General features: G+C 44.9%; 1 protein-coding gene across 1 annotated transcript in view; it reads right to left on the reverse strand.

Annotated features, from left to right (window-relative positions):
• Positions 1-25,722, reverse strand: part of LRP12 (LDL receptor related protein 12) — an 82,315-nt gene extending 56,593 nt beyond the window's left edge. The window contains exons 1-2 of the mRNA XM_073632139.1: positions 25,597-25,722; positions 18,729-18,809 (exon numbers count right to left, since the gene is read on the reverse strand). Of these exons, the coding sequence (XP_073488240.1) occupies positions 18,729-18,809; positions 25,597-25,696 (181 nt within the window). The 5' untranslated portion in view covers positions 25,697-25,722. The remainder of the gene's footprint in view (positions 1-18,728; positions 18,810-25,596) is intronic.
• Positions 25,723-27,495: the final 1,773 nt, after the last annotated feature.

A 27,495-nucleotide genomic window follows, 5' to 3' on the forward strand; every position in this document is an offset into this window, starting at 1 on the left:
TCAATAGAAAAGAAAAAAAAAAAAATTATATTTATAATTAGTTCATTTGTTAATTTAGAGCCAAGTAACAGATTCTCTAGATCGTTTGCCTTCTACCAATAATTATCTTGTCTGTGCTCACCAATCACCTGCTGGATCCCCCATGTGTGACCTTACACAGGGCTTAGGGTATTTGGGTATTCAGACAGTTGCCATCAGTGGCTATCAGTATACAGTAGCCCAGCAGGGGGATTTGCCTGCCCATGCTGTGTAGCGTGGATGGAGGAATCGCTTTGACTTTGTAGGGTAGTGCATTGCCAGCTTAAAAGGGATAGTAAACTTTTTTTTTTTTTTTACCACTTCCCATCCAGGCCAATTCTGACAATCCTCTCCTACATGTAAAATTCATAATTTTTTTGCTGGAAAATGACATAGAACCCTCAAACATTATATAGGTTTTTTTTTAGCAAAGACCCTAGAGAATACAATGGCGGTCGTTGCAACTTTTTATCTTGCACGGTATTTTCGCAACAATTTTTCAAACACTTTTTTTTGGGGGGGAAAAAAATAAAACTGTTCCATGCTTTTTTTAAAAAAACAAAACCATTAAAGTTAGCCCAATTTTTTTGCATAATGTGAAAGATGAAGTTACGCCGAGTAAATAGATACCAAACATGTCACGCTTCAAAATTGCACACGCTCGTGGAATGGCGCCAAAACTTCAGCACTTAAAAATCCCCATAGGTGACGTTTTAAAATTTTTTACCGGTTACATGTTATGAGTTACAGAGGAGGTCTAGGGCTATAATTATTGCTCTCCCTCTAATGTTTGTGGCGATACCTCACATGTATGGTTTGAACACAGTTTTCATATGTTGGCGGGACTTTTGTATGCGTTCGCTTCTGCGTGCGAGCACAAGGGGACAGGGGCGCTTTAAATTTTTTTTTTATTGTTAATTTTACTTTTCTTTTTTTAGTTTACTTTAACAAAAAAAAAAAAAAAAAAAATGTGATCACTTTTATTCCTATTACAAGTAATGTAAACATCCCTTTTAATAGGAATATGGCACGATCGGTCTTCTTTACAGTGAGATATGGGGTCAATAAGACCCCACATCTCACCTCTAGGCTGGGAAGCCTGAAATAAATAAATTTAAAAAAATTAAACGATCTCGGCTTCCCAGCCGAGGCGGCGCCATTTGTTTGATGCAGAGGCCGGGTGATGTCATAACATCGCACCCGGCTTCTGAATGATCATAGAGACTCCAGCGACCATCTGGTCCGCCAGAAATCTCTATGGTCACCATCCAGGGCCAGCGGATCCTGTCTCCGACTCACCAATGGAAGCGGTGAGTCGGTAGAAGCACCAGAGGGTGGCGGGAGGGCGGGGCGTCCGATATCCGATATCTGAATGATGCCTGTAGCTGCAGGCATCATTCAGATATACCCCCACAAAGTCACGGATGTCCTAGGATGTACCTTGGGCGGGAAGTGGTTAAATAACAAACATGTCATGCTTACGTGCAATTGTTTTACATTGAGCAGCCCTGATCTTCCTTGTTGGTCTCCCACTGGTGCTCCTCCCTCCTGCCGAGTGCCCGCCATAGCCTACATCCACAGAAGATCTGTGGTTAGTTCTCCAAGATATCTGAACAACCTAATTGCCGAATTCCTTCAAAGACTGTATGCAAGTGTACCTAGAAGAATGTATGCCATTTTGAAGGCAAAGGGCGGTCACACCAAATATTGGTTTGATTTTGATTTCTCTTCATTTACTTTCCATTTTAATTGATAGAAGTGTTAATAGTTTATTTTGATTTCTGAAAGCATTCTTTATTTACAGCATCTTTTCACACCTACCCAAAAACTTTTGCACAGTACTGCACAACGTTTTCTTGTGTGCATGGCACCAAATACATCAAAAATATTGAAGCATGTATAAAAATGTATAGGTCCCAACAATAAAAAACAAAAAAAAAAAAAACAAAAAAAAAACAAAAAAAAAAACACCACACACACACACACACACACACACACCACCCTGTAATACTACAGTGGGGACGGAAAGTATTCAGAGCCCCTTACATTTTTCACTCTTTGTTATATTGCAGTCATTTGCTAAAATCATTTAAGTTCATTTTTTTCCCTCATTAATGTACACACAGCACCCCATATTGACAGAAAACCACAGAATTGTTGACATTTTTGCAGATTTATTAAAAAAGAAAAACTGAAATATCACATGGTCCTAAGTATTCAGACCCTTTGCTGTGACACTCATATTTAACTCAGGTGCTGTCCATTTCTTCTGATCATCCTTGAGATGGTTCTACACCTTTGAGTCCAGCTGTGTTTGATTATACTGATTGGACTTGATTAGGAAAGTCACACACCTGTCTATATAAGACCTTACAGCTCACAGTGCATGTCAGAGCAAATGAGAATCATGAGGTCAAAAGGAACTGCCTGAAGAGCTCAGAGACAGAATTGTGGTAAGGCACAGATCTGGCCAAGGTTACAAAAAAATTTATGCTGCACTTAAGGTTTCTAAGAGCACAGTGGCCTCCATAATCTTTAAATGGAAGACGTTTGGAATGACCGGAACCCTTCCTAGAGCTGGCCGTCCGGCCAAACTGAGCTATCAGGGGAGAAGAGCCTTGGTGAGAGAGGTTAAGATGAACCCAAAGATCACTGTAGCTGAGCTCCAGAGATGCAGTCGGGAGATGGGAGAAAGTTGTAGAAAGTCAACCATCACTGCAGCCCTCCACCAGTCGGGGCTTTATGGCAGAGTGACCTGACGAAAGCCTCTCCTCAGTGCAAGACACATGAAGGCCCGCATGGAGTTTGCTAAAAAAAAAACACCTGAAGGACTCCAAGATGGTGAGAAATAAGATTCTCTGGTCTGATGAGACCAAGATAGAACTTTTTGGCCTTAATTCTAAGCGGTATGTGTGGAGAAAACCAGGCACTGCTTATCACCTGTCCAATACAGTCCCAACAGTGAAGCTTGGTGGTGGCAGCATCATGCTGTGGGGGTGTTTTTGAGCTGCAGGGACAGGACAACTGGTTGCAATCGAGGGAAAGATGAATGCGGCCAAGTACAGGAATATCCTGGACGAAAACCTTCTCCAGAGTGCTCAGGACCTCAGACTGGGTCGAAGGTTTACCTTCCAACAAGACAATGACCCTAAGCACACAGCTAAAATAATGAAGGAGTGCCTTCACAACAACTCCGTGACTGTTCTTGAATGGCCCAGCCAGAGCCCTGACTTAAACCCAATTGAGCATCTCTGGAGAGACCTAAAAATGGCTGTCCACCAACGTTTACCATCCAACCAGACAGAACTGGTGAGGATCTGCAAGGAGGAATGGCAGAGGATCCCTAAATCCAGGTGTGAAAAACTTGTTGCATCTTTCCCAAAAAGACTCATGGCTGTATTAGATCGAAAGGGGCTTCTACTAAATACTGAGCAAAGGGTCTGAATACTTAGGACCATGTGATATTTCAGTTTTTCTTTTTTAATAAATCTGCAAAAATGTCAACAATTCTGTGTTTTTCTGTCAATATGGGGTGCTGTGTGTACAATAATGAGGAAAAAAAAAAGAACTTAAATGATTTTAGCAAATGGCTGCAATATAACAAAGAGTGAAAAAATTAAGGGGGTCTGAATACTTTCTGTCCCCACTGTATGTAAATAACGTGCACACTAGCGATACACTATGCCCTCCCTCCAAGTATGCAGTACATTACCAGCCTGCCCTGGTCTCCATTCATGTGTAAGAAGAGAAAGAGCCAGCAGAGACAGATTAGCACGCACTCCATTATCTGATAGCACAGTGTGAATCATCACACACAAGCATTAGTTCCAATTACACAAGACTACCGCTACACCATTCTACAGGTGGAGGGTGAATCTCACTAGAATACGGCAATAGGCACACAGCAATAGTCGCCGCAATGGCGCTCATAAAGGAAGACAATCTATTAAATACCAGGGCAAAATTCTGCACCAATAAACAGGAGAGATAAAAATGTAAGAGAACTGAAGAGAAGCAATGTGTTCTGAGGACATAGCGGCATCAGACACAATTACACACTGCGTTTTACGGCTCACCGAATACGCTCTATAAATAAGTAACACCTGCAGTTGTCACCGCAGCTCTGCCCAAGGTCACATGAATTAGAGGCTGGAGATGCTGCTGAGATATGATGTCTCTAAATGAGGATGAGCTTAATGGGATGACAAATTAGAGAGGCCGAGTATATCATTACAGAAATAGGGCCCCGGGTTCAGTTCACATCAGGGACTATCTGCATGAAGCTCCCATGATATGGGTTTTCTTCAGCAATCCCAAAAACGTGTTACTAAACCAACAACAGTAAAATCAGTCCGTATATGCAGTAAAGCATGCTTGTTATACTCACTGTGGAACCCAAGGGGTTAAAGTGGTTGTACACCCTGTACAACCACTTTTACCTACAGGTAAGCCTATATTCAGGCTTACCTGTAGGTGCTGGAAATATCTCCTAAACCTCTATGGTTTAGGAGATATTTACAAAAAAGCCGAGCGCCGATGTCATTAGCGCATGCGCACTTTAGACAGGGCACATTGTGCCCTTTCTAATAGGGGTCATACTAAGACTGGCGGATGTCACAGGACTCCGGCCAGTCACTGAGCCGGAGTTCACGGACCCGGAAGTAAGAGGGGTGATGATCGACGTTCCCTGCTAGTGGAGACAATGGGGACATCGCGGGCTTCAGTTTAAGGTAAGTGACATGCATAGTAGCCCATTATGCTTTACCTTTGCAGGGAAAAAAAAGAGGAAGTAAAACCCACCAGGGTTTACTTCCTCTCTAATCCTCAGCATTGTGTAAAAAGACTGTTTGACCCTGTGTTCTCTGATCCTACCCTTCTTCCACAGTCCCCAATCAATCTGCTGACAGAACAGAGTCTTGGGGGCACTCTGCACATGCTCAGTTTGGTGTGTATCGCTAGATAGCTCCCCCCCCCCTTGTGATCAGCACAGGGCCAATCTGCACTGTCCAGAAAGGGACAGTCCGAGGTCCAAGATTGGGTAAGACAAGGACTGTTCAGAGGTTGCATGTGTCCCTGGGCCAAGTGCTGGAACTGTGCAGAAACCATCAGCTGGGAGGTCAATAAGCTCAAGGAACCCCCAGCAACCTGTGGAGGAACACTGGTTGAGAATGGCACTACAGGCTTAAAGGAGTTGTAAACCCTCACAATTTTTCACCTTAATGCATTCTAAGCATGTGCTGCAGCAGCCCCCCAGAGCCCCTCTTTTTCTTACCTGAACCTGATATTTCCAGCAATGAGCGCAGCAGCTCCAGCAGGTGTCTAGGGTCCTCATTGGATAGATTGCTAGTAGCAGGGGCCATTTGCTCCTGCCAATCAAATCCCATGACATGGGAACCGGGGGGGGGCTGAGTCCTGCTGTCTGTGTGAGTAACCGCCGCAGTTTGTGGGTGCAATGCAGGGCTCTTGCACACACTTAATCATACAGCCAAGCAGTTACACACTACCAGAAAGCATCAATTAACTACCGCAGTGCTCAACATTGCCCTGGTAGTTCACCGAGAACTACAATTGGCTGTAGGGACCTGTGAATGAATGACGTGGCCAGATTGTGACAGAGCGTGGGGGGAGAAAATGCCCTGCCGCCTATTACATCGGGGAGCCAGGGGGTGCAGCGGCCAATGGATTTCTAACATGTTACACCCTGAATATGGGTGTAACATGTAACACATTACAAAAAGGTAAACTTATCCTTTAAAGCAGTATTAAACCCAAAATAAAACATAAGGCAGCTTATTTATTCTTACATGTGATGGCTGCATTTGTTCTCTTGTATAGGCTTTCTTTCTTATATTTTCATCTGGTGATCTAGCCAGCAAGTCTGTTTTTCAAAAGAAGCAGATCACTGTCTAATCCAGGTATTTGCGCCCACTTCCAGGCATAGACCGCTGCAGGCTCCGCAGCGATCTACGCCATGTCCGGCCCCTCCTCCGTCCCCCGCGCTGTCTTATGGGAGACACACAGGTCCCAGAAGACAGCAGGGACCAGTGAGGATGTGCATGCGCAGTAGGGAACCAGGCTGTGTCACTTCCTGATTCCCTTATTGAAGATGGCGACGCCTCCACCCGAGAGCCAGATCGGCTTCGGGTGAGGACATCGTGGGTGCCCTGGACAGGTAAGTGTCCATATTTTAAAAGTCAGTAGCTGCAGTATTTGCAGCTGTTGACTTTAAAAAAAACCAAAAAATTTTCGGTGGAACTCTGCTTTAAAGGGGGGTTCCGCCCGTTTTTTTTTTTTTTTTAAAGTCAGCAGCTACAAACACTGTAGCTGCTGACTTTTAATAAGGACACTTACCTGTCCAGCGAGCCAGCGATGTCGGCCCCCCGAGGCCGATCCGTCCATCGGATAGGCCGACGGTGCCTCCATCCTAACTAAGGGAAACAGGCAGTGGAGCCTTGCGGCTTCACTGCCAGTTTCCTACTGTGCATGTGCGAGCGGCGCAGCGCTCTGTGAATGGCCCCGTTGTTTCCTGGGACACACACACACATCCCAGAAGGCAACAGGGCCACTCACCTTAGGAGGAGGAAGCGCCGCGGAATAGAAAGAGGCAGATTAGGAAGACTGCCTAGCAACAGAGGTTTCAGGTAAGTAAAATTTTTTTTTTTTTAATGAATTTTGATGCCATTTCCTTTTTTAGGGTGGACCTCCACTTTAAGCTGTCCAAAGAGAGGGCAGACAAGTCCATTCATGAGAACAGATGGCATGGAGACCTCTGTTCACCTTCAATCCAACCAGACCCGATTGATGTACTTCTGCAGGTTGCCCAACAGCTAGGGGTAGCCTGGATGACTACTTTGTTCCTCCTGCATATGAAAAGGGAAGAGATCTCAAGATCAGCCAAGCCACAAGTCTGAAAGCCTCCAACACCAAAAACGACGCAGTCTGAAGCCAAAAATGAATGCCCTCTTCTCCAGGTCTGGGCAGGAAGGGGTTGAAAGTGTCCAGTATTGAAACTGTTAAATATTGAAAACATCTTTCAAAATCACATTAAAGCTGAACTCCGGGCAGATGAAACAAACACAAATTAATCCAGCTCTGTATTATTCAGTACACCGGTAAATGCATTTTTTTTTAAATTCAAGTAGTGCAAGCACCTGCATTTGAGCTGGTATCAGCCATTTGCAGACCCAGTACAGCAGGGTTGGAATGTGAGAGGAAGAAGCAGCACAAAGAGCCAATCATTTCATATGCCTCCAAGATGCATGCTGATAGGAAGAGAAGGCAGTGTGACAGATGAGCTCATCACTGTGCTGTTGCTTCCCCCCCCTTTACTGTCTAGTCATAGGCTGGGGCGGGTCAAAAACGACCTGGGCTCAAAGGAAGTGGGTTGAATGATGCTGGCTATCAGGCTGAGGAATCTTGGTTTCAGAAAAGTTTCTGGACTGAAGGGGACTATTGCAGCAAATGCGGTTTTTGTTTTATCTTTCAGTGGGCCTTTTATTTTTTTTTCTGTTTCATTTCCGGCTGAAGTTCCACTTTGACATGTTAATGCTTATATGTCATTGGGCTTCCATGTACTTTAAAGCTGATCCTGCCATGACACAGCACTCTATTAGAGGGGCTTACATCAAGAACCAAACAGACTATACAGTCCCATTCAATGCTGGAGAATGAAATGGAGAAGGCAGAGTGTGAACGTAGCAGCACAGGTCTGTTCTCGTCTTCCTGCAGAGCTGGTAGATAAGATCTCCGCTTTCACAAGCTCTCCCCAGAGGCAGTTTGGGGATAAAGCCGACTCCGGGCATTCTCTATTCTCCAATGGAAGAAGCCACAAATGTCGAGTCAAGTGCGAAATATCAATTGCTGCTTATAGACAGGCACACAAGACAAGCGGGTCCACCTTCTGGAGCACATTTATTATCAGTGGGTGATGTGTCTTCTACAGACTATGACCCACACTGCTGGCATCTATGAACAAAAATAAAGGGAAGAACAACAAAAGCAATGCTGGTTGTTAAAATAAAACCAGAACATTACCCTACAGTACTGAAGAGGTTAAGGCACAACTCCAGGCAAATGGATAGATGTACATGAAAAAAAAAAATAATAATTTACATATTAAGTTCCTGAAGTCGCTCTCGGTATGTTATATCCCCCAAACCTTTCGCCATTTTTGTTACCGGTCTCTGAACTCATTTTATCATATCAATATCTTTGTGTAAGTGAGGTCTCCAGAACTGGACAGTATTCTAAATGAGGTCTCACTAAAGATCTATATAGAGGAATCAGAACCTCCTTCCTCCTGCTGGTGATCCTCTAGTGATGCATCGTAGAAATTTTTCACTTTCCCCACTGTCTGGTCATTTTGCAATCATCTGAAATAAAATACCCTCAATGTTGGACTGTCTCAGGGGATTCTTTTTTCCCCATTCAAAAATATTAAAGGAGATGGTCAACGTCCAAAAAAAAAAAAAAAAAAAAATTCCCCCCCAAAAAAGTAGTGTGCATCGCACACTAGCTCATTATGAAATACTTACCTTAGAACGATGCCCTACAGTGCCACCCGCACTCCGATTCCCCAGCCGACATCTTTCTTGGAGTTACTTCCGGGTACGTGGGCTCCGGTGCTATGACTGGCCAGAGCCGCGAAGATGTCACGGGTCCTGAAGAAACGGCACGCTCGGGCTGTTCCTTCAGTGCCCATGCGCCAATGACATTTGCAGCAGTGTATATAGTAAATATGTCCTCAACGGTGCAAGTTTAGGAGATATTTACAGTACCTATAGGTAAGCCTTACTATAGGCTTACCTGTAGGTACAATTAAAGAGGAAGACTTCCTCTTTAAACTGCAGTCTCCACTCCTTTAACCAAACTTCAAGCAATGCCAAATCATGTTCCATGTTACAGACACCTCCAGGGATATGAACCCTATCGCACACCTTTGTATCGTCAGCAAAAAGACATACCTTACCCAACTTACATATGACTCCTGGAAACCACCGGGTGGCCATATTACTGCTCACCGCATGCTGCCTCCTACTGTCCAGCGGACCTGCCAGAAATCCCACATCACTGCATGGTCAGTTTTCCCTATGCTATTCAAGAACCGAAAAATAGTTTTTTTGGCTGGCTTTACACAAAAATAACTAAATAAGAAAAAAAAAAAAAAAAAGTACCTGTAACAACTTACATGCAAATTCAACTTACAAACAAACCTACAGAACCGATCTTGTTCAATATATATATATATATATATATATATATATATATATATATATATATATATATATATATATATATATATATATATATATATATATATATATATATATATATATATAATTTATTTTATATCCTGTATATGCAATTATGGCGGCAACCAGGTGAGGAGTACAAAGACAAGTGTGTCTTGCCTACAGGACTTTATATTCCCCTGGTTACAACCCCAACTCAAATTAGACAACTAACCTATATTAATATCCAACCAATGGTATGGCATAACTTGCTGAAGGCAAGGATGCATGCCTTCCTGACCCGACATTGCATTTTCTGACATTTTCGGAATGGCACATGGATGACAATACAAGGGTAGGTCAAATCCTTTGCATTGGTGGACCTCATGCAACTTGGATTCTGAGCCTGTCCACTCTACCTCCAGACTCTGGGACCTTGATTCCCAAATGAAAGCAATAATTACTTTCATCCGAAAAGAGGACTTTGGACCATTGAGCAACAGTCCAGTCCTTTTTCTCCTTATCCCAGGTAAAAGACAATTCTGGTGTCTATGGTTCAGAAGTGGCTTGACACAAGGAATGCAACAGTTGTTGCTCATGTCCTAGATACGTCTGTGTGTGGTGGCTTTTGAAGCACTGACACCAGCCATAGTCCACTCCTTATAAATCTCCCCCAAATTCTTGAATGGCCTTTGCTTCACAATCCTCTCAAGAACCCTGCACACTGTGCATAGCACACCCCTAAACCCTGCAGTCTGTACATAATGCAGCTTTATCTAATATTTAAATGTTAAAAGACAAAAGCAGTTTAAAAAAAGTATTGCAGCACTGTTATATCACGAGAAAGCCGACCGCCAGCTCCAAAAAACGGTACCGGTGGTAAAGCCTGCAGCTGCAAGCTTCCCCCTGGTACAACCACTTCCTCAAAATGACGTACAGATGGACAAAAGTCTCTTTCCCTGCGTACAGTACAGATCACATGATCAGGAAGTGCTCTGATTGGTTCTCCCTGGTCAGAGATCTGGGTAATCAGTAACATGAAGCCTTAGTGCATGTTAAACCTGAACTTTTTTTTCAAAATTAAAATGTGGGACAAATTTTTTTTTGCAGATGTCACCTTGGTAAACATAAGAAGGGGGGGGGGGGGGGTTTGGACTCACCCGGGCAAAACCTGTGCTTGCACCCTCCTTTGCATATAAAAAGCCCCCTCTGAACTGATAAAGCTTATTTTGCTTTCAGTTTCTTATAAAAGCCACACCGATTCACTGGAAATTCTTATCTCACATCTGATTATTAAGATTAAAGGGAACTGTACAAAAGCACATTTCACGCACAAAGCTTGCTGACTGAGCCAACTTCCCATCACAACGCGGACTTACTATTTATACATGAATAACAATCAGTCATAAAGTTCACTTTCCGTACAAGTGTTAGTAATTCTGGAAGGAAGTGATATCACATGAATTCCAGACATGGTGCTATGGGAAATCCAGAGAGAACCGCTGACATACTGCAAGAACGACCTGTGAATTCCATCGGGGACTCTTCTCCATAGAACTCCAGACACATACAAAACAAAGCTTCCCTCTACCCATACTGATGTCACATATCCTCTACACACAGGGAACCTCACTCATCCACATTTCACTGATCTCTGACCCAACGCCGGGGTAGACACAATCATCTGAAATATAAGAGCGAGTAAACCTCGTCTAGTAGGCAGCAGATGGACTTCCACTGAGAACTATACAAAGGGCCCAAAGATTTAATGCTGGGGCTACACAGGCCACTGGGGGCTACTACAATCTCATATGATTGACCTCTCTGTATCATTTTAAATTTTAAGGTAGTTTTAGGCTGTGTTCACACTTGTGCGATGTGGGAATAAGCGCAATTCCTGTGCTGGGTTTCCGCATCGCATGTCACTCGCAGGCAGTTCACACTGCCCTCTGCCAACCGCTGCGGGTGCCAATGTAAAGTTAATGGTACCCTCAGATTGGCTCGCAGATCGCAGTGCGAACTGTGAAATGGTACAGGAGAAATCGGATCGCATGGGCATGAACATCCCATGCGAACCGATTCCAGTGTGGATCAAAAAACGGTCCTGTACCATTTTGGTCTGAATGCAGCAATGCGGTGTGAATCACATGCGATGTCTGTGTTCGCACCAGTGAGAATCCAGCCTTAAAGCCGATTAAAAAAAAAAAAAAAAGACAAAAGCGGTTGTAAACCGCTGGGTGCTTTTTTTTTTTTTTCCTGACCTGCAAGGTAAAGGCATAATCTGCTAGTATGCATCGCATACTAGCACATTATTTGGAACTTACCTGAAAACGAAGCCTTCCAGCGATGCACTGCCATCGCTGGAGGCCGCTTCCATATTCACCCGTCATCCTTCCGACACCGGCTGTGTGACTGGCCAGAGCCGCAATGACATCACTCCCGCGCATGCGCGGGGCAGCCGCCATTTTCAGCACAGGATTCTGGAGGAACAGCCCAGGTGGCCGTACCTTCAGAACGCTTGTGCAGATCACATCATTGGCTGCATATATAGTAAATATAAGAGATATACAGTACCTATAGGCAAACCCTATTATAGGCCCATGTCAAAGATTGAAGTTTACAACCACTTTGAAGTTATAGCAAATTTTCCCATACTTACTTCTATTAGCCCAGGCTAGACTGGTGTATGTGCCATGCCTATAGGATCCCAATGGAAGCTGGAAATCACCGTAGGAGGCACTGCTATCACAATGATCTGCACCACATTTTGGTAAGAATTGCATTTAACACATTTTTGAATTGAAGCCAGCAGAGCACTGCAACTTTACCCCCGACTGGCTGAAGTAGTCAATGGACGAGTGCGGCAATGTCCATTGTGTTCCATTGGGAACTACAAGCCCCTGCTACGGTGGTGGCAGTCGAGACTTGTACACTTCCATTCACTGATTTTGTGAATGGATTTATGAATGGTGGATGCAGCTGTGCAGCCAGAGGCATGCTAAATGTAAAAGAAAAACAACAGGACACTGAGGAAAAAGTGTGTGGGGTTGAGGAATGTGACCACGATTCATGTTACACCCCAAATATGGTGACAAAGGTGGACTACGCTTTTAAGAAGTCAATCTCTCATGGTCACAGAATGCCACAATTTGATAAATTAGCAGACTTTATTAGCAATTAATCTCCTCTCTTTTCCACCACCATTTCAATAGAAGTAGTTACATAGTAGGTGAGGTTGAAAAAAAAATTAAAAAAAGACACAAGTCCAACCTATGTGTGATTATATGTCAGTATTATGTTGTATATCCCTGTATGTTGTGGTCGTTCGGGTGCTTATCTAATAGTTTTTTTAAACTAATAAATGCTCCCCGCTGAGACCACCGCCTGTGAAAGGGAATTCCACATCCTTGACGCTCTTACAGTAAAGAACCCTCTATGTAGTTTATGGTTAAAACTCTTTTCTTCTAATTTTAATGAGTGGCCATGAGTCTTGTTAAATTCCCTTCAGCGAAAACGTTTTATCCCTATTGTGGGGTCACCAGTCCGGTATTTGTAAATTGAAATCATATCCCCTCTCAAGCGTCTCTTCTCCAGAGAGAATAAGTTCAGTGCTTGCAACCTTTCTTCATAACTAAGATCCTCCAGACCCTTTATTAGCTTTGTTTCCCTTCTTTGTACTCGCTCCATTTCCAGTACATCCTTCCTGAGGACTGGTGCCCAGAACTGTACAGCATACTCTAGGTGCGGCCGGACCAGAGTCTTGTAGAGCGGGAGAATTATCGTTTTATCTCTGGAGTTTATTCCCTTTTTTAATGCATGCCAATATTCTGTTTGCTTTGTTAGCAGCAGCTTGGCATTGCATGCCATTGCTGAGCCTATCATCTACTAGGACCCCCAGGTCCTTTTCCATTTGAGATTCCCCCAGAGGTTCTCCCCCCAGTGTAAAGATTGCCCTCATATTTTTGCCACCCAAATGCATTAATTTTACATTTTTCTACATTAAACCTCATTTGCCATATAGTTGCCCACCCCATTAATTTGTTCAGATCTTTTTGCAAGATTTCCACATCCTGCAGAGAAGTTATTGCCCTGCTTAGCTTAGTATCGTCCGCAAATACAGAGATTGATCTGTTTATCCCAACCTCCAGGTCGTTTATGTACAAATTAAATAGGATTGGTCCCAGCACAGAACCCTGGGGAACCCCACTACCCACCCCTGACCATTCTGAGTACTCCCCATTTATCACCACCCTCTGAACTCGCCCTTGTAGCCAGTTTTCAATCCATGTACTCACCCTATATTCCATGCCAACGGACCTTACTTTGTACAGTAAACGTTTATGGGGAACTGTGTCAAATGCTTTTGCAAAATCCAGATACACCACGTCTACGGGCCTTCCTTTATCTAGATGGCAACTCACCTCCTCAGAATAGGTTAATAGACTGGTTTGGCAAGAACGAGTCTTCATGAATCCATGCTGATTACTGCTAATGATACCGTTCTTATTACTAAAATCTTGTATATTGTCCCTTAGCATCCCCTCCAAGAGTTTGAATACTATTGATGTTAGGCTAACTGGTCTAACTCCCAGAGATGCATTTTGGGCCCGTTTTAAATACAGGTGCTACATTGGCTTTTCTCCAATCCGCTGGTACTATTTCAGTCAGTAAAAATTAGGAACAATGGTCTGGCAATTACTTGACTGAGTTCCCCAAGTACCCTTGGGTGCAAGCCATCCGGTCCCGGTGATTTAGTAAATGTTAAAGTGGTTGTTAACCCACTTTCGGTCATTTACATACTTAGTTCTGTATCCTAATAGAGTGCCCCCCTATCTGTGTTTCATTAAAAAAATACCTCCTTCACTGCATTTCACGGCAGCTCCCGGCGCTCATGTAACCAGCTGTTTCTCCTCTATGCCCATCTTGCAGAAGCACCGCTGCTGAGGTTTCCCCACTGACGTCAGCGGGACGCGAGGAGGAGAGGAGACCCAGCCGGTCACGTGATCACCGGGAGCCGCCGTGATATACGGCGAAGGAGGTATTTTTTTTAATGAAACACAGAGACAGGGGGGCAATTAGAATACAGAATGGAGTATGTAAAAATACATGTTATTCCTGCAGCAGGAGGGGGATGGGGCAGCACTGTCACTAGGTGACACGCTGAGAGGGGATGGAAGCACAATAGAGCAGGCTGCGGCTGATGGAGGGACGCAAACAGACCACGATGTCAGGGGCCCAGCAGCCATCATTATCGTGGTCTATTTGCATAGGGGAGGGGAGAAACTGGCAGGTTCAGCCAGACTTTTTTTTTTTTGCTCTCCTCCGCTATGTGTGTTTTGTTCTCTATCTTAGCCACCCTAATTGCAACCCTACATTTCTTGTTGCATTCTTTGTAAAGTTGGAATGCTGATGATGATCCTTCAAACTTGTATTTTTTGAAGGCCTTCTCCTTTGCTTTTATATGCATTTTTACATTGGAGTTAAGCCATCCAGGACTTTTGTTCGTTCTTTTAAATTTATTACCCAATGGGATGCACTGGCCAATGTGCTTATTTAATATGCTCTTAAAGCAAACCCATCTCTCCTCTGTGTTCTTTGTTCCTAAGATTGTATCCCAATTTATGCCTTCTAGCAAGGTTTGTAGTTTAGGGAAGTTGACTCTTTTGAAATTCAGTGTGTTTGTATCCCCCTTATGTTTCCTATTTGTGCGATTTATACTGAAGCCAATTGACCTGTGATCACTGATTCCTAAACTGCCCCGTATTTCCACATCCGTGATCAGGACTGTATTGTTGGTAACCAGTAGATCTAGTAACTCTTTATTTCCAGTTGGTGCGTCTACCATCTGACCCATGAAATTGTCCTGCAAGGCATTTAGGAACTGGCGAGCCTTAGACGAATGCACGGTTCCTTCCGCCTAGTCTATGTCTGGATAATTAAAATCCCCATTATGAGAACACTTCCCATCCTTGCTGCTAATCCAATTTGTGATAGGAGGTCCACCTCCGCCTCCTCCCTCAGGTCATAGGCCTATAGCATACTCCCAGTATTATTTTCCCCTAGCTTCATCCCTTTGGAGCTCTACCCATAAGGATTCCACCTCCTCCCTAGCTCCCTTAGTGATGTCATCTCACATTCACTTGTAAAATATTAATATATAGACATACCCCTCCCCCTTTTTTACCCTCTCTATCCCTGCGATAAAGGGTATACTTGAATGGTTGTCAGCCAATCATGAGAGTTGTTGAACCAGGTCTCTGAAATAGTAGATCACCAACTCTATGATTGCTCATTTGGAGATTCTTGGGTGATACTTCTACTACTGTTAGCTACTGGGATTTGTCCAACTTTGATCAAAAGGGACTCAAGAAGGTTACTGATCCAAGCGTTTCTCGATGTAGGGGTACAGTAGGGGAACCATACGTGTGCTGCATTGGGAAACAGATACTATAAAATTATTCGAGGACAGGCAGATGTTTCACCACCCATAATTCTTGGTGACATTTCCTGTTTAAAGCCGGCCATACATGGATCAAAAGTTGGCTGATTCAGCAGGGACCAACTGAGATTTGTTCCACATATGAGCAGGCCGATTAATTGACTTGGATACAACTAGCCTGTTGGATTTTTTACATAGGATTACTGCCGATGGCAGTAGCCATTAGAAGTTATTGTCACTTCTGCGTCTGACCTTTCCCTACTATTGACTTACCATGCCTGGCTCAGCACATTGTCGCTGTGTGAAGGTGACCATCTAGGAAGAAGCAGGGTTTTGCTTCCCAACATCAGAGCTTCTAGTATAGAGAACAGTGAGCAGAATTGTAGCGATATCACTAAATCGCACTATGAATCGCCTGAGACTAGCAGTCAGAGGCAGCAGTGCCTTAGATCTCACGCTGCACATACACAGCTATGAGGCCACAGAACAGGAGTGCCAGGCACACCAACATGCCAGGAAGTGCACTGCTATTAGGAGGCATTCAGGACAAAAAAAAATATAAAATAAATAAAAGGGGGTACATTTCTCTTTAGACACTAAAACAACGATCACATTTAAATGTTCCCTAGAAGAGCAAATCAGACCAATGCTGCATCCACCCAGGGAAGTATGAATCTGGAAAAAAAAAAATTGCCATACATCCCTTTTAATTTTGTGAGTACAGGTTCAATTAACTGAAAACTAAAGCAAGCTAGCCCTACTCGCTGATAATTGTGTTGTCAATGCATCCAGAAGGCGTGCAACGTTCTCTAAAGAGGATCTCCCCAACACAAGCACACTGAGCGACTCTCCTCCAGCCTCACGCTGAGCTCATGTAGTGTTTCTCAACCAAGCGTCAGGAAGCCAAGCTGGGATGCTCAATTTAGAAAAATCTTGGCAGGCAAAACGCCCATCTGAAATCAACCTAAAAGTTCATGATTTCATTGGCTTGTCTTACAGCGTTTAACCCCTAAATGACCTAACTTGCAGTACACTGCTACACAGATCCCAACACCTTCTTTTTAAAGATCCCATGACACAGGACATGTCCTAAAGATCGTGCCAGCAGCCACAATGCATGTGTTGGTCGCCCAACATCCATCAAGTGATCAATATAATTTGACAGTGAACTTGCAACAAAAAATCCCCCTCCGTTCACCCCTGTCAAGGGGCAGAAAGAGGAGTTGACACACACTATGCAACCATGGAAGAGAGGAAAAAAAAAAAAAAACACAAGAGATGCACCGAAATTTCGGTGGCTGAAACATATTGAACAAAAATAGTGTTTTTGGCATTTTGACAATAAGGAAAAGGTGCCAATAATAGCACTGAAAATGCCACGATTTTGCTGCGATTTTACTGTGCTTATGGCGCATTTTTCATAGGTCTACGTGACTCAAAAAACACATAAAAAACATAACACGTGTGTTAATGTGTTCTTGCTGCGTTTTTAATAGGGAGGTGCATTTTTTTTTTTTAACTGGCCAAAAATGCAGCAAGCAAGATTTTTAACAGACATTCATAGAATTTAAAGGGATGCAGCTTTTCTTGGGCTAACAAGTGCTGATAACAGCCGACAATAAATTCATAATATTAAATAGTTGAATACAAATTTTATATATATATATATATATATATATATATATATATATATATATATATATATATATATATATATATATATATATATATATATATTCAACTATTTATATAAAAAATTTTAAAGTGGCATTTTTGGTTTCTGTTTTTGGCAAAGTATCTTGCATTTTCAGTACCAACATTTCCATTCGGTGCACCTCTTAAAAATAAGAAAAAACAAAAAAACAAAACACACACCACAAAATGCCCTTAACTGGAATTAATTCAATCACCAAGACACGGAATACCTCCGGTCACGAATGGGTTGAAGAAAAACTCAGTTAAGCACACAACCCTTTTTTTCACAGCAGCCTGCAAAGCATTGCACCTGCATCAGTGGCTCATGGGTGCAATGTCAGGCTCCTGCAAACGTTTCCTCCAGCTCCCTACCCTTGGTACAGTCTTTCAGCTAGGCCTCTTGTACATGATACTTCTGTTTGAGCATCTATTTTTTTCAGCTGTTTTTTTTGTATGTATTTGCGTGAATTTTCGCGCATAAGCATTCACGCAATTTTGCGTGCACACCTATTCTTATGTACACAATAGGTAATGGACATTTGCGCACAAATGTGCAAGCATGAGGCTTAAATTACTGACCAAAAATGGCGATTTTCCTATTTTTTTTTTTTTTTTTACTGAAGAACACACGACCCTTGTTTACATGCCTGTGAGCAACATTACAATTAATGGGCTGTATTTTAGCTCAGTAAAGAAAAAAAAAAAAAAATTAATAAGCTGTACTGAGCTTCTTCAAGCTGCAGTGTGCAAGAGGCCTTATAGAGCTGAAGAATGTGCTAATGGACTAGTAAGAGTGTTATGGCAGACTGGATTCCTGCCCAGATTTCAAAAGTGACAGCGGCTGCAGGGATGAAGAAATCCTGTAAGCTGTCAGAGGTGACCTCTGGGTTAGGGGGTGGGTGCTTAGCAATATGTTAAATCCTAAATACGGGTGTAATATGTTCCTAAGGGCTTGCTCACATGTGCTGTGATGTCTGAAGAGTGATCTACGTTTAGATTTCTCTTCAGAGAGCTTCTAACAGATGGTGAGGAGGTGTTGTAGACCCCCGGAAGCTGCAGCCTCTCGCTTCTCCCACCATGATGACACAGTCTAAAGAAATCACAAAGAAGCAAAGATGACCACGTCTAAATAAATTTGTTCTGCTGTGCATATTATTTCAAATATTTTTTTTTTTTAGGTTACAGACTCCACTGACACACACAGCAGGAACACAAAATACGACTAAGATCACAGCCGTGATACATGCCATGTGCAATCTACAAGAGCTTTTCAACAAATAACCAATGAGCACTGAAGACAAAAAAATATTCCCACCCAGTATGTGCAGCAATTATTTCCTACTCACCAGTCACTATGGAGAGAAAAAGCAGCAGTAATGTCACCCGTCCATGTACAGGCTGCCCGCCCCGTCCCATGACAAACGTGCCTGTTGGGGAAAAAGATATTTCAGATGTAAAATCCCAACTTTAGTTACATAAAACCTATAAAGTCTCATTCCTGATCACCATATCAGAAAATCAAATTGATTATTCCCCAATTACACTGGATTTGGGATTTAAAAGGAAATCTGTGCTTTGTCTATTCAGGGAGAAGCAGGTTTTATTTAAAACCCCCTTATCCATTCTCCTGTATAGATTTCCCTTTCCTCCACTCCCCCACCACTCTGTTCACCCAATACTTGCAGGTATGGAGGAGCATGTGACAACCCTGGGCCAATCAGTACATATCACTGAGTATATAGCCCTACGTAAGCCAGAACTCCAGGGACCTGAAGCTGACATACTTTCCTTTAGATGTTGGTGGTTCAGCGGGGTGATGGGGAAGCACATGGAAGCCGAAGTACAATAAGAGGAGCAGGCAATGTATCAGCACACAACCTCAGGCCGCTGCGGATACAGATGTGCTGCGGCTGGGCATTAAAGCCGCTTTTCTCGACACCGCAAATATGCGTCACACAGTTGGCAAGAGCTTATTAAAGTATTGATGATTCAGGCCTATGTACTGCAATGGCATGCAGTGCGATAAATTGAGAGCGCCGAAAACGCACCTCAAAGCGATATTATTAGTGATGCACTGAAATTTCGACCACCGAAAATATATATATTTTTTTTTAGCATTGTGCCGAAAAATAAATAAAATTAATAAAGTGCAGATAGTGGCTGCCGAAAAACGTCCACGTTTTTGCTGTGATTTTACCTTGCTTATGGTGTGTTTTCATAGGTCATGTGACTCAAAAAATGCATCAAAAACGCAACACAGGTGCATTTTTTTTTATACATTTTCAATGCATCTCAATGGGGAGGTGCGTTTTTGGTGCGGTTTGCCAAATGTGCACCAAAAATGTAGCAAGCAGAGTTAACACTGCTTAAAAAAAAAAAATGCTGATAATGACTGACAATAAATTCATATTCATTTAAATTCATGATATTAAATTAAAAAGTCAAATACAATACAATTATTTGTGTGTATATATATATATATATATATATATATATATATATATATATATATATATATATATACACACACACACACATACATACATATATACATACACACACACACAATTTTTATTAAAAATAAAACCCCCTTAAATTTCGGTTTCGGCACCCAAATGTTCATTTCGGTGCACCACTAGCTATTAAAGTGGACCTTCAGTCATTTTTTTTCATCTTTCCATCTATTAAATCTTCTTCTTTTGTTGTTTTAACTTTGGATAGTAAAACATTTTTTTTCTGCCAGTAAATACCTTATACAGCCCACTTCCTGTTTCTTGTCTGGTCATTAACCTAGGCCTATGATATCATGCACAGCTCTCTCTCTCGTGAGAGTTTGCCAGGAAGGAAGGGGGGGGGTGTCATAAGAGGGCCAATGAGAGCTGCAGAGCTGAAGTTGTGTCTGTGTAAATCCAGGAAGTGAACAGGCAGCAGCTTCAGCTGCCCACAGTTAAAATGGTTGCAGCCGGACTCAGTGGAGGGAGATTTCTGCAGCATATTTTGCAAGTACAGAATCACAGTATATATAAAATAATATGCAAAGTGGTTGGAGGGAAACTTCAGAATGGCAAAGATGTTTTTATTACAAATTATGTGAGCAGACTGCAGTTCCTCTTTAAGGTGTGAACAAGACATACAGAAAACCATGGTTTCCTGTGTGCCTTGGCGCTCAGTTGTGCAGGTTATCGCAGCTCAATGGATATGGTGAGAACAAACCAAAAGGCATTTTCAGATTAAAAATGGTTGTAAATCCCTCCATATACCAAGTGAAGTGACTGGCCTCAGATGATACACAGACATGAAACAAATCCTCCTACATACGTTGTACCTATTTATCTTCAGTATTCTCTTCTCTACACCTGTTCAAAGTTCAGAATTTTTAAAGCTTGTCTGAGCTGTCAGAAAACAGGGGGCGGAGAGCGGAAGATGCACTCTGCTGAGCTAAGTGAGGAGAGCTCTGAGAGATGATAGGAGGGAAGGGACACACCCCCCTTCACACAACTGAGGATGTCATTCTGCTGGAGATCCTTCTCCTGTCACCTTTCTTCTCTTGGTGTCAGGAAGATTTCTCAGAAGTGATTCATGCAGATAGCAGAGGAATGAAGCAGCAGACAGAAATGACGCTTAGTGCTCTGGAGCGAGACAAGTACACACTATAGAAGTATATGACTTGTTCATATTTCATGTCTGAGGTTTTCAACCACAAAAAAAAAAAAAAAAAAAAAAAAAAAAAAAAAAGGGGGGAAGGAGACTGTTCTACAACAACATGTTCAGATGATGTTTGTGAAGTAAACATTTATAGAAGAAGATGATGATCAGGAGGAAATAAATGATCTTCTCTATTCCAGTGAATGGAGTCCATCACACAGAACCAATCATTTGGTGGTGAATAGCAGTGTCAGGCATACGATCGTAGTATTACTAAACAAAAAAACAAAAACAAAAAAAAAAAAACCCAGTGTAAAGCGACATGCTGGCATTGCTAGGGAAGTGTGATGTTTGGAGGATGTGGACTAGGAGTAGATGGCAGCGGTGAGGTTGGATCTGCGGAGGGGGAACAATGGGGCACTATGTACCCGGCCAGCACAGCTGTGAACAGCTGGATCTGATTCAGACTGGCAGGACGGGGGTTAAACCACACGGCTCCACTTCCAATGTCAACACCGAGCTCTGATGGATCCTATACACAGACACGGCATGACTAAAGGAGTAGTACTTCATGTATACAAAGCCGGCACACTCCATAGCAATAATTAGACCACATTGGTTACCGCCAAAGGAGCTTGCAATCTAATGTCCTGGCCAACGATCACCCAAACTGGGTGGGAGGCAACGGACCCATCTGTAGGTTTTAGCAGAGCGGGAGAAACCTGGAACAGAGACAGAGAGAGGACAACCCACTTCAGACAGAAACTGAACCCAGGAGCCGGTGCTGTAAAGGGCCACAGTGCTGGGGGGGGGGGGGGGGGGGGGGCCCGAGCCATGATTTTACTGCCCCTCAACCAACCTGCTTTAATCTGCAACAGCGGCTGGACAGGGCTGTACACATGGTGCCCGCACACTAAACAATTCATTTTTGCATGCAGGCGGCTGTCAGTTTTCACTTGCAGTGAGCTGCAGTATGAAGTGTGTTTCGGTGCATCCTTCGGGTTGCTTCTTTTCTAAACTTTACTTGAAGTGTCACAAAAAGAACACTTCATTCATGACTCTGCGAAGCAGCATTGTGTGGGTGACATGCAGTAATGTACAGGTCTGCTACACGGAGGTGTGATTGGAGATATGTGAGCTAAAGGACGGTACAAAGGAGGAAGAGAACCGCCAATATAGTGATGGGGGGGTGTTCTCATCAGAATGTCAGCTCAGTGGGCTAACTGGGGGGTTCCTATGACTAATGTCAGGGATCAGCGGGACTCGGCCCACACATGGTTATACAATGGGGCTCAGTGAGATCTGCTGGGTCCTATAGACACATGGGGTATACAATGGAGTTCTGTATAGATGAGGTCTCCAAACTTTCCAGTATGAGAGCCACATTGTATAGTTTACTGATATTCCTGGGCAAAAAAAGAATCTGTTTTTATAAATTTATGAATCGGTTTTACTGGGAGTCTATTTTTTTTTTTTTTTTTGGATTAACATAAAATGATTAGGAGCAACAGAGAAAGGGAATCTGTAAACAAACGAAGGACATTGCAAAGAAACCTGAGTCCCCCCTTACATCAGAGTCCCCATCAAGGTCCCCCCCCCTTACATCAGAGTCCCCATCAAGGTCCCCCCCCCTTACATCAGAGTCCCCATCAAGGTCCCCCCCCCTTACATCAGAGTCCCCATCAAGGTCCCCCCCCCTTACATCAGAGTCCCCATCAAGGTCCCCCCCCCCTTACATCAGAGTCCCCATCAAGGTCCCCCCCCCCCTTACATCAGAGTCCCCATCAAGGTCCCCCCCCCCCCCTTACATCAGAGTCCCCATCAAGGTCCCCCCCCCTTACATCAGAGTCCCCATCAAGGTCCCCCCCCTTACATCAGAGTCCCCATCAAGGTCCCCCCCCCTTACATCAGAGTCCCCATCAAGGTCCCCCCCCTTACATCAGAGTCCCCATCAAGGTCCCCCCCCTTACATCAGAGTCCCCATCAAGGTCCCCCCCCTTACATCAGAGTCCCCATCAAGGTCCCCCCTCCTTATAGATCAGAGTCCCCATCAAGGTCCCCCCTCCTTATAGATCAGAGTCCCCATCAAGGTCCCCCCCCCCTATACATCAGAGTCCCCATCAAGGCCCCCCCCCCTATACATCAGAGTCCCCATCAAGGTCCCCCCCCCTATACATCAGAGTCCCCATCAAGGCCCCCCCCCTATACATCAGAGTCCCCATCAAGGTCCCCCCCCTATACATCAGAGTCCCCATCAAGGTCCCCCCCCTATACATCAGAGTCCCCATCAAGGTCCCCCCTTACATCAGAGTCCCCATGAGGGTCCCCCCTTACATCAGAGTCCCCAAAGTACCCCCACTTACACCAGAGTCCACATCAAGGCCCCCCCCTTACATCAGAGTCCCCATCAAAGTACCCCCTTACACCAGTGCCACCATCAAAGACCCCATCAAAATCCCAACTTACATCAGAGTCCCTGTCAAAGCCTCTCTTATATTTGAGGAGTGGGTAAAATCTTGCCATAGTTTGGAGACCCTCCCACGGAGCCATAGTGTTCTCCCAGTGGGGGTCGGGGGAAGATATCCACAGCAGGACAACACAGTGCTTATTGCTAGTGTCTATAATAGGATGCTGGCAATAATCGCATGTAAAATCTAACAGGCTGGTTGTACCCAAGTTAATCGGTTGATCAACTTGGGAACAATCAGCCTGCCCACACATGGTTGGAATCTCGCCCGCTCCTCGCTGAACCAGCTGAGATTTGAACCGTCTATGGCCGGCTTTAGGCCCCATCAACTCCAAAGCAATTTAAAGCCCATGAACACAAGACTTCTATTGTATGCTATAGGAGCCCCTTCATATCAGGGCGATGTGCTGCCTGTCACACCAAAGCAGTACAGGAACCTTTTTGGGGCAGTAAAGCTTGTTTTTGGCCCCATGGGAGCACCTGAAAAACACAAATAACTTGCGTTTTTTTCACACCCAACTGTCACCCACTTTTAACTGGCCCAAAACAAAACACAGTGTACCCGAGATTTTGGCGTGCTTTCAGAAAACACGCCAAAACCGCAGGACATAAGAAGTCTATGGCAAAGTGCAGCAAACTGTCAGGTACAAAGCTTAGCGGCTCAGTGTGAACCCGCCCTATGGGGCCAAAAATCGCACCCCCCTCCCAAGTCACATGGAATTGTGCTCCATAGGTGTGAATGGGTCCTGTAGACAATGACGGGATTCCACTTGTCACCTGTCATCGCATGGTATGGCCGCAGCTATCTGCACACATCTGTCCGTTCTAGACGCAGGACACTGCAGATCCTCGCTGCTGGAAATCGCAGGGTGTGTAATCACTCCCATCTGAATGTATGAAGAATTCTATTCTACTTAAAGGGCCCTTTACACCTGAGCGCTGTCACAGAACCCTCTAAAAAAAAGTATGCCAGACCTTCTGGGGCAGTTTTCGGGCCCCGTAGACATTACTGGACTGTTTAGGGCCCAGGGGTCTCAAACTGGCACAGAACTACAAGTCCCATCATGCCTCTGTCTGTGGGAGTCATGCTTGTAGCTGTCAGCCTTGCTTGTAGTTCTGCAACAGCTGGAGGTCCGCCAGTTTGGGACCCCTGGACTTTAGACGCTTTTTTTTTCAGACGCTCCTTTTTAAAAGTCTATGGAGCCAAAGTGCGTAACTCTGTTCCTGCGCCACAGCTTGGGTGAAAAATCCACACGAAAAAAAAAAAAAAAAAAAAGGGAAGGAAGAAAACCCCTTCTTCTTCGCCTCCATTCACCTCTGAGCGTTCTTGCAACACACAAAAATTGCGCATCGCTCGCGGTGCCATTAAATTGTTAGCGGCGTCCCATATATGGCTCACAGATACACATTTCCACATACAGTAAAACAAAAACACACGGGCACTTATTTGGTCATGTATGTGAAATCACATCATGTGAAAACGCAGAAACAAAACGCGTTGGCGTGACGCGGAGGGCGTGAACGGGGGGGGCCTAAATCACCTCACTATGCTCACATTCCAGGGTGTATTGGGACTCTGGGGCCCACAATGCACCATCAGGGGCCCCCACAAGCTGTACAGAAAAGAACGTTGGATTGATGTGAATGAGCCCCACAGACAATCATTGGGGGTCATGTGATAGACTGCACTGGTATGATTGGGGGGGACTCTATATATGGGCAGCACAGGGTTAAAACCTGGGGCTCAGTCTAGCCAATCAGGTAGGCTGTATAGAGCAGGCAGCAGAGGGTTAAACACTGGGATCCCGATTAGCCAATCAGCGTGTCTCTTCTCTCCCCCGCAGGCAGCCCGGGGTTAACACTGAGCTCCTTACTAAAGCCTGCGCACGGGCAGCACAGGGTTAAAGCCCCGGGTTCCCCATTAGCCAATCAGCGGCGTGCTCTCCCGGCAGGCAGCGCAGGGGGTAACAATGGGCTCCTGTGTACACCGCCAGCACAATAGGCTGCTGTCCGCACACAGCGGAGACAATGGAAGGGGGGAGGAGAGCTGAGGGGCGCGCACAGAGGACGAGGCCCCGGGCCCCCCGCCGCCGCACACCTACCTCCCAGCCGTAGTCCGCGGGCTCCGCTCGGTATCGGATGCTGCCAGCGATACACACTCACCCCGCAAGACACTTCCCTGCTGCGCCGGGGCCCGCCCATCTGCCCACTCGCCGCCAATGGGCGAGCGGCACGATGGGAGCCAATCAGCGAAGAGATGGTTTCTTGCAGGAGGCGCTGCGGCGGATAGGAGAAGGGCTGTGATTGGCTGTAGCAGGCCCGTTAGATGTAGAGCGGAGAAGGAGGGGGCGGTCGGTGTCATTGTTGGTGATGATAGTGAGAGGGGTGATGACAGGCCGAGCTGGGGTCACTTCACTCCAATACAGGGGATGGGGACAGTCATTGTCCGCAGATACACGAATAAAACAAATCCATACACGGGAGGAGAGTGAGCAGGATACAGCTGTCCATAGACCATACAATCTACACATCTATATCATAGGAGGACCTACACTCAGTGTGTATAGAAAACAATCACCCCCCTTTATAATAATCACCTTTTGTTGCTTTGCAGCCTGAAATGAAGACAGACACGTTTTTTTTTAATTCAGCTGCATTTACTCAGTGCAACCAGGGCCGGAGCTACCAATAGGCAAACTAGGCAGCCGTCTAGGGCTCACTGCTGTCTAGGGGGGCGCCCGGCCACTGGTGTTCCTACTCTCTTCTCTCTGCAGCAGACAACTAAGTCTCAGCATCAGCAGGCAGCCACCGCTCCGTTCACACATAGTGTCAGAGGGGCAGTATCAGCAGAGGACTGTGTCTGTGTCCTGAATCCTGAATGAATGGAAGCAAGCAAACACTTATTGATGGGCACTGGTGAGGCTGCATTTAATGGGCACTGGTGAGGCTGCATTGATGGGCACTGGTGAGGCTGCATTTGATGGGCACTGGTGAGGCTGCATTGATGGACACTGGTGGGCTGCATTGATGGGCACTGGTGAGGCTGCATTGACGGACACTGGTGAGGCTGCATTGATGGGCACTGGTGAGGCTGCATTGATGGGCACTGGTGAGGCTGCATTGATGGGCACTGGTGAGGCTGCATTGATGGACACTGGTGGGCTGCATTGATGGGCACTGGTGAGGCTGCATTTGATGGGCACTGGTGGGCTGCATTGATGGACACTGGTGAGGCTGCATTGATGGACACTGGTAGGCTGCATTGATGGACACTGGTGAGGCTGCATTGATGGACACTGGTAGGCTGCATTGATGGACACTGGTGAGGCTGCATTGATGGACACTGGTGAGGCTGCATTTAATGGGCACTGGTAGGCTGCATTTGATGGGCACTGGTGAGGCTGCATTTAATGGGCACTGGTGAGGCTGCATTGATGGGCACTGGTGAGGCTGCATTGATGGGCACTGGTGAGGCTGCATTTGATGGGCACTGGTGGGCTGCATTGATGGACACTGGTGAGGCTGCATTGATGGACACTGGTGAGGCTGCATTGATGGACACTGGTAGGCTGCATTTAATGGGCACTGGTAGGCTACATTGATGGGCACTGGTGAGGCTGCATTGATGGACACTGGTAGGCTGCATTGCTGGACACTGGTAGGCTGCATTTAATTTGCACTGGTAGGCTGCATTGATGGACACTGGTAGGCTGCATTTGATGGACACTGGTGGGCTGCATTGATGGACACTGGTGAGGCTGCATTGATGGGCACTGGTGAGGCTGCATTTGATGGGCACTGGTGGGCTGCATTGATGGACACTGGTGAGGCTGCATTGATGGACACTGGTGAGGCTGCATTTAATGGGCACTGGTGAGGCTGCATTTGATGGGCACTGGTGAGGCTGCATTGATGGACACTGGTGAGGCTGCATTTAATGGGCACTGGTAGGCTGCATTTAATGGGCACTGGTAGGCTGCATTGATGGACACTGGTGAGGC

The sequence above is a fragment of the Aquarana catesbeiana genome, linkage group LG05 (assembly GCF_042186555.1).
Source record: "Aquarana catesbeiana isolate 2022-GZ linkage group LG05, ASM4218655v1, whole genome shotgun sequence".
In the NCBI taxonomy this organism is placed as follows: domain Eukaryota; kingdom Metazoa; phylum Chordata; class Amphibia; order Anura; family Ranidae; genus Aquarana; species Aquarana catesbeiana.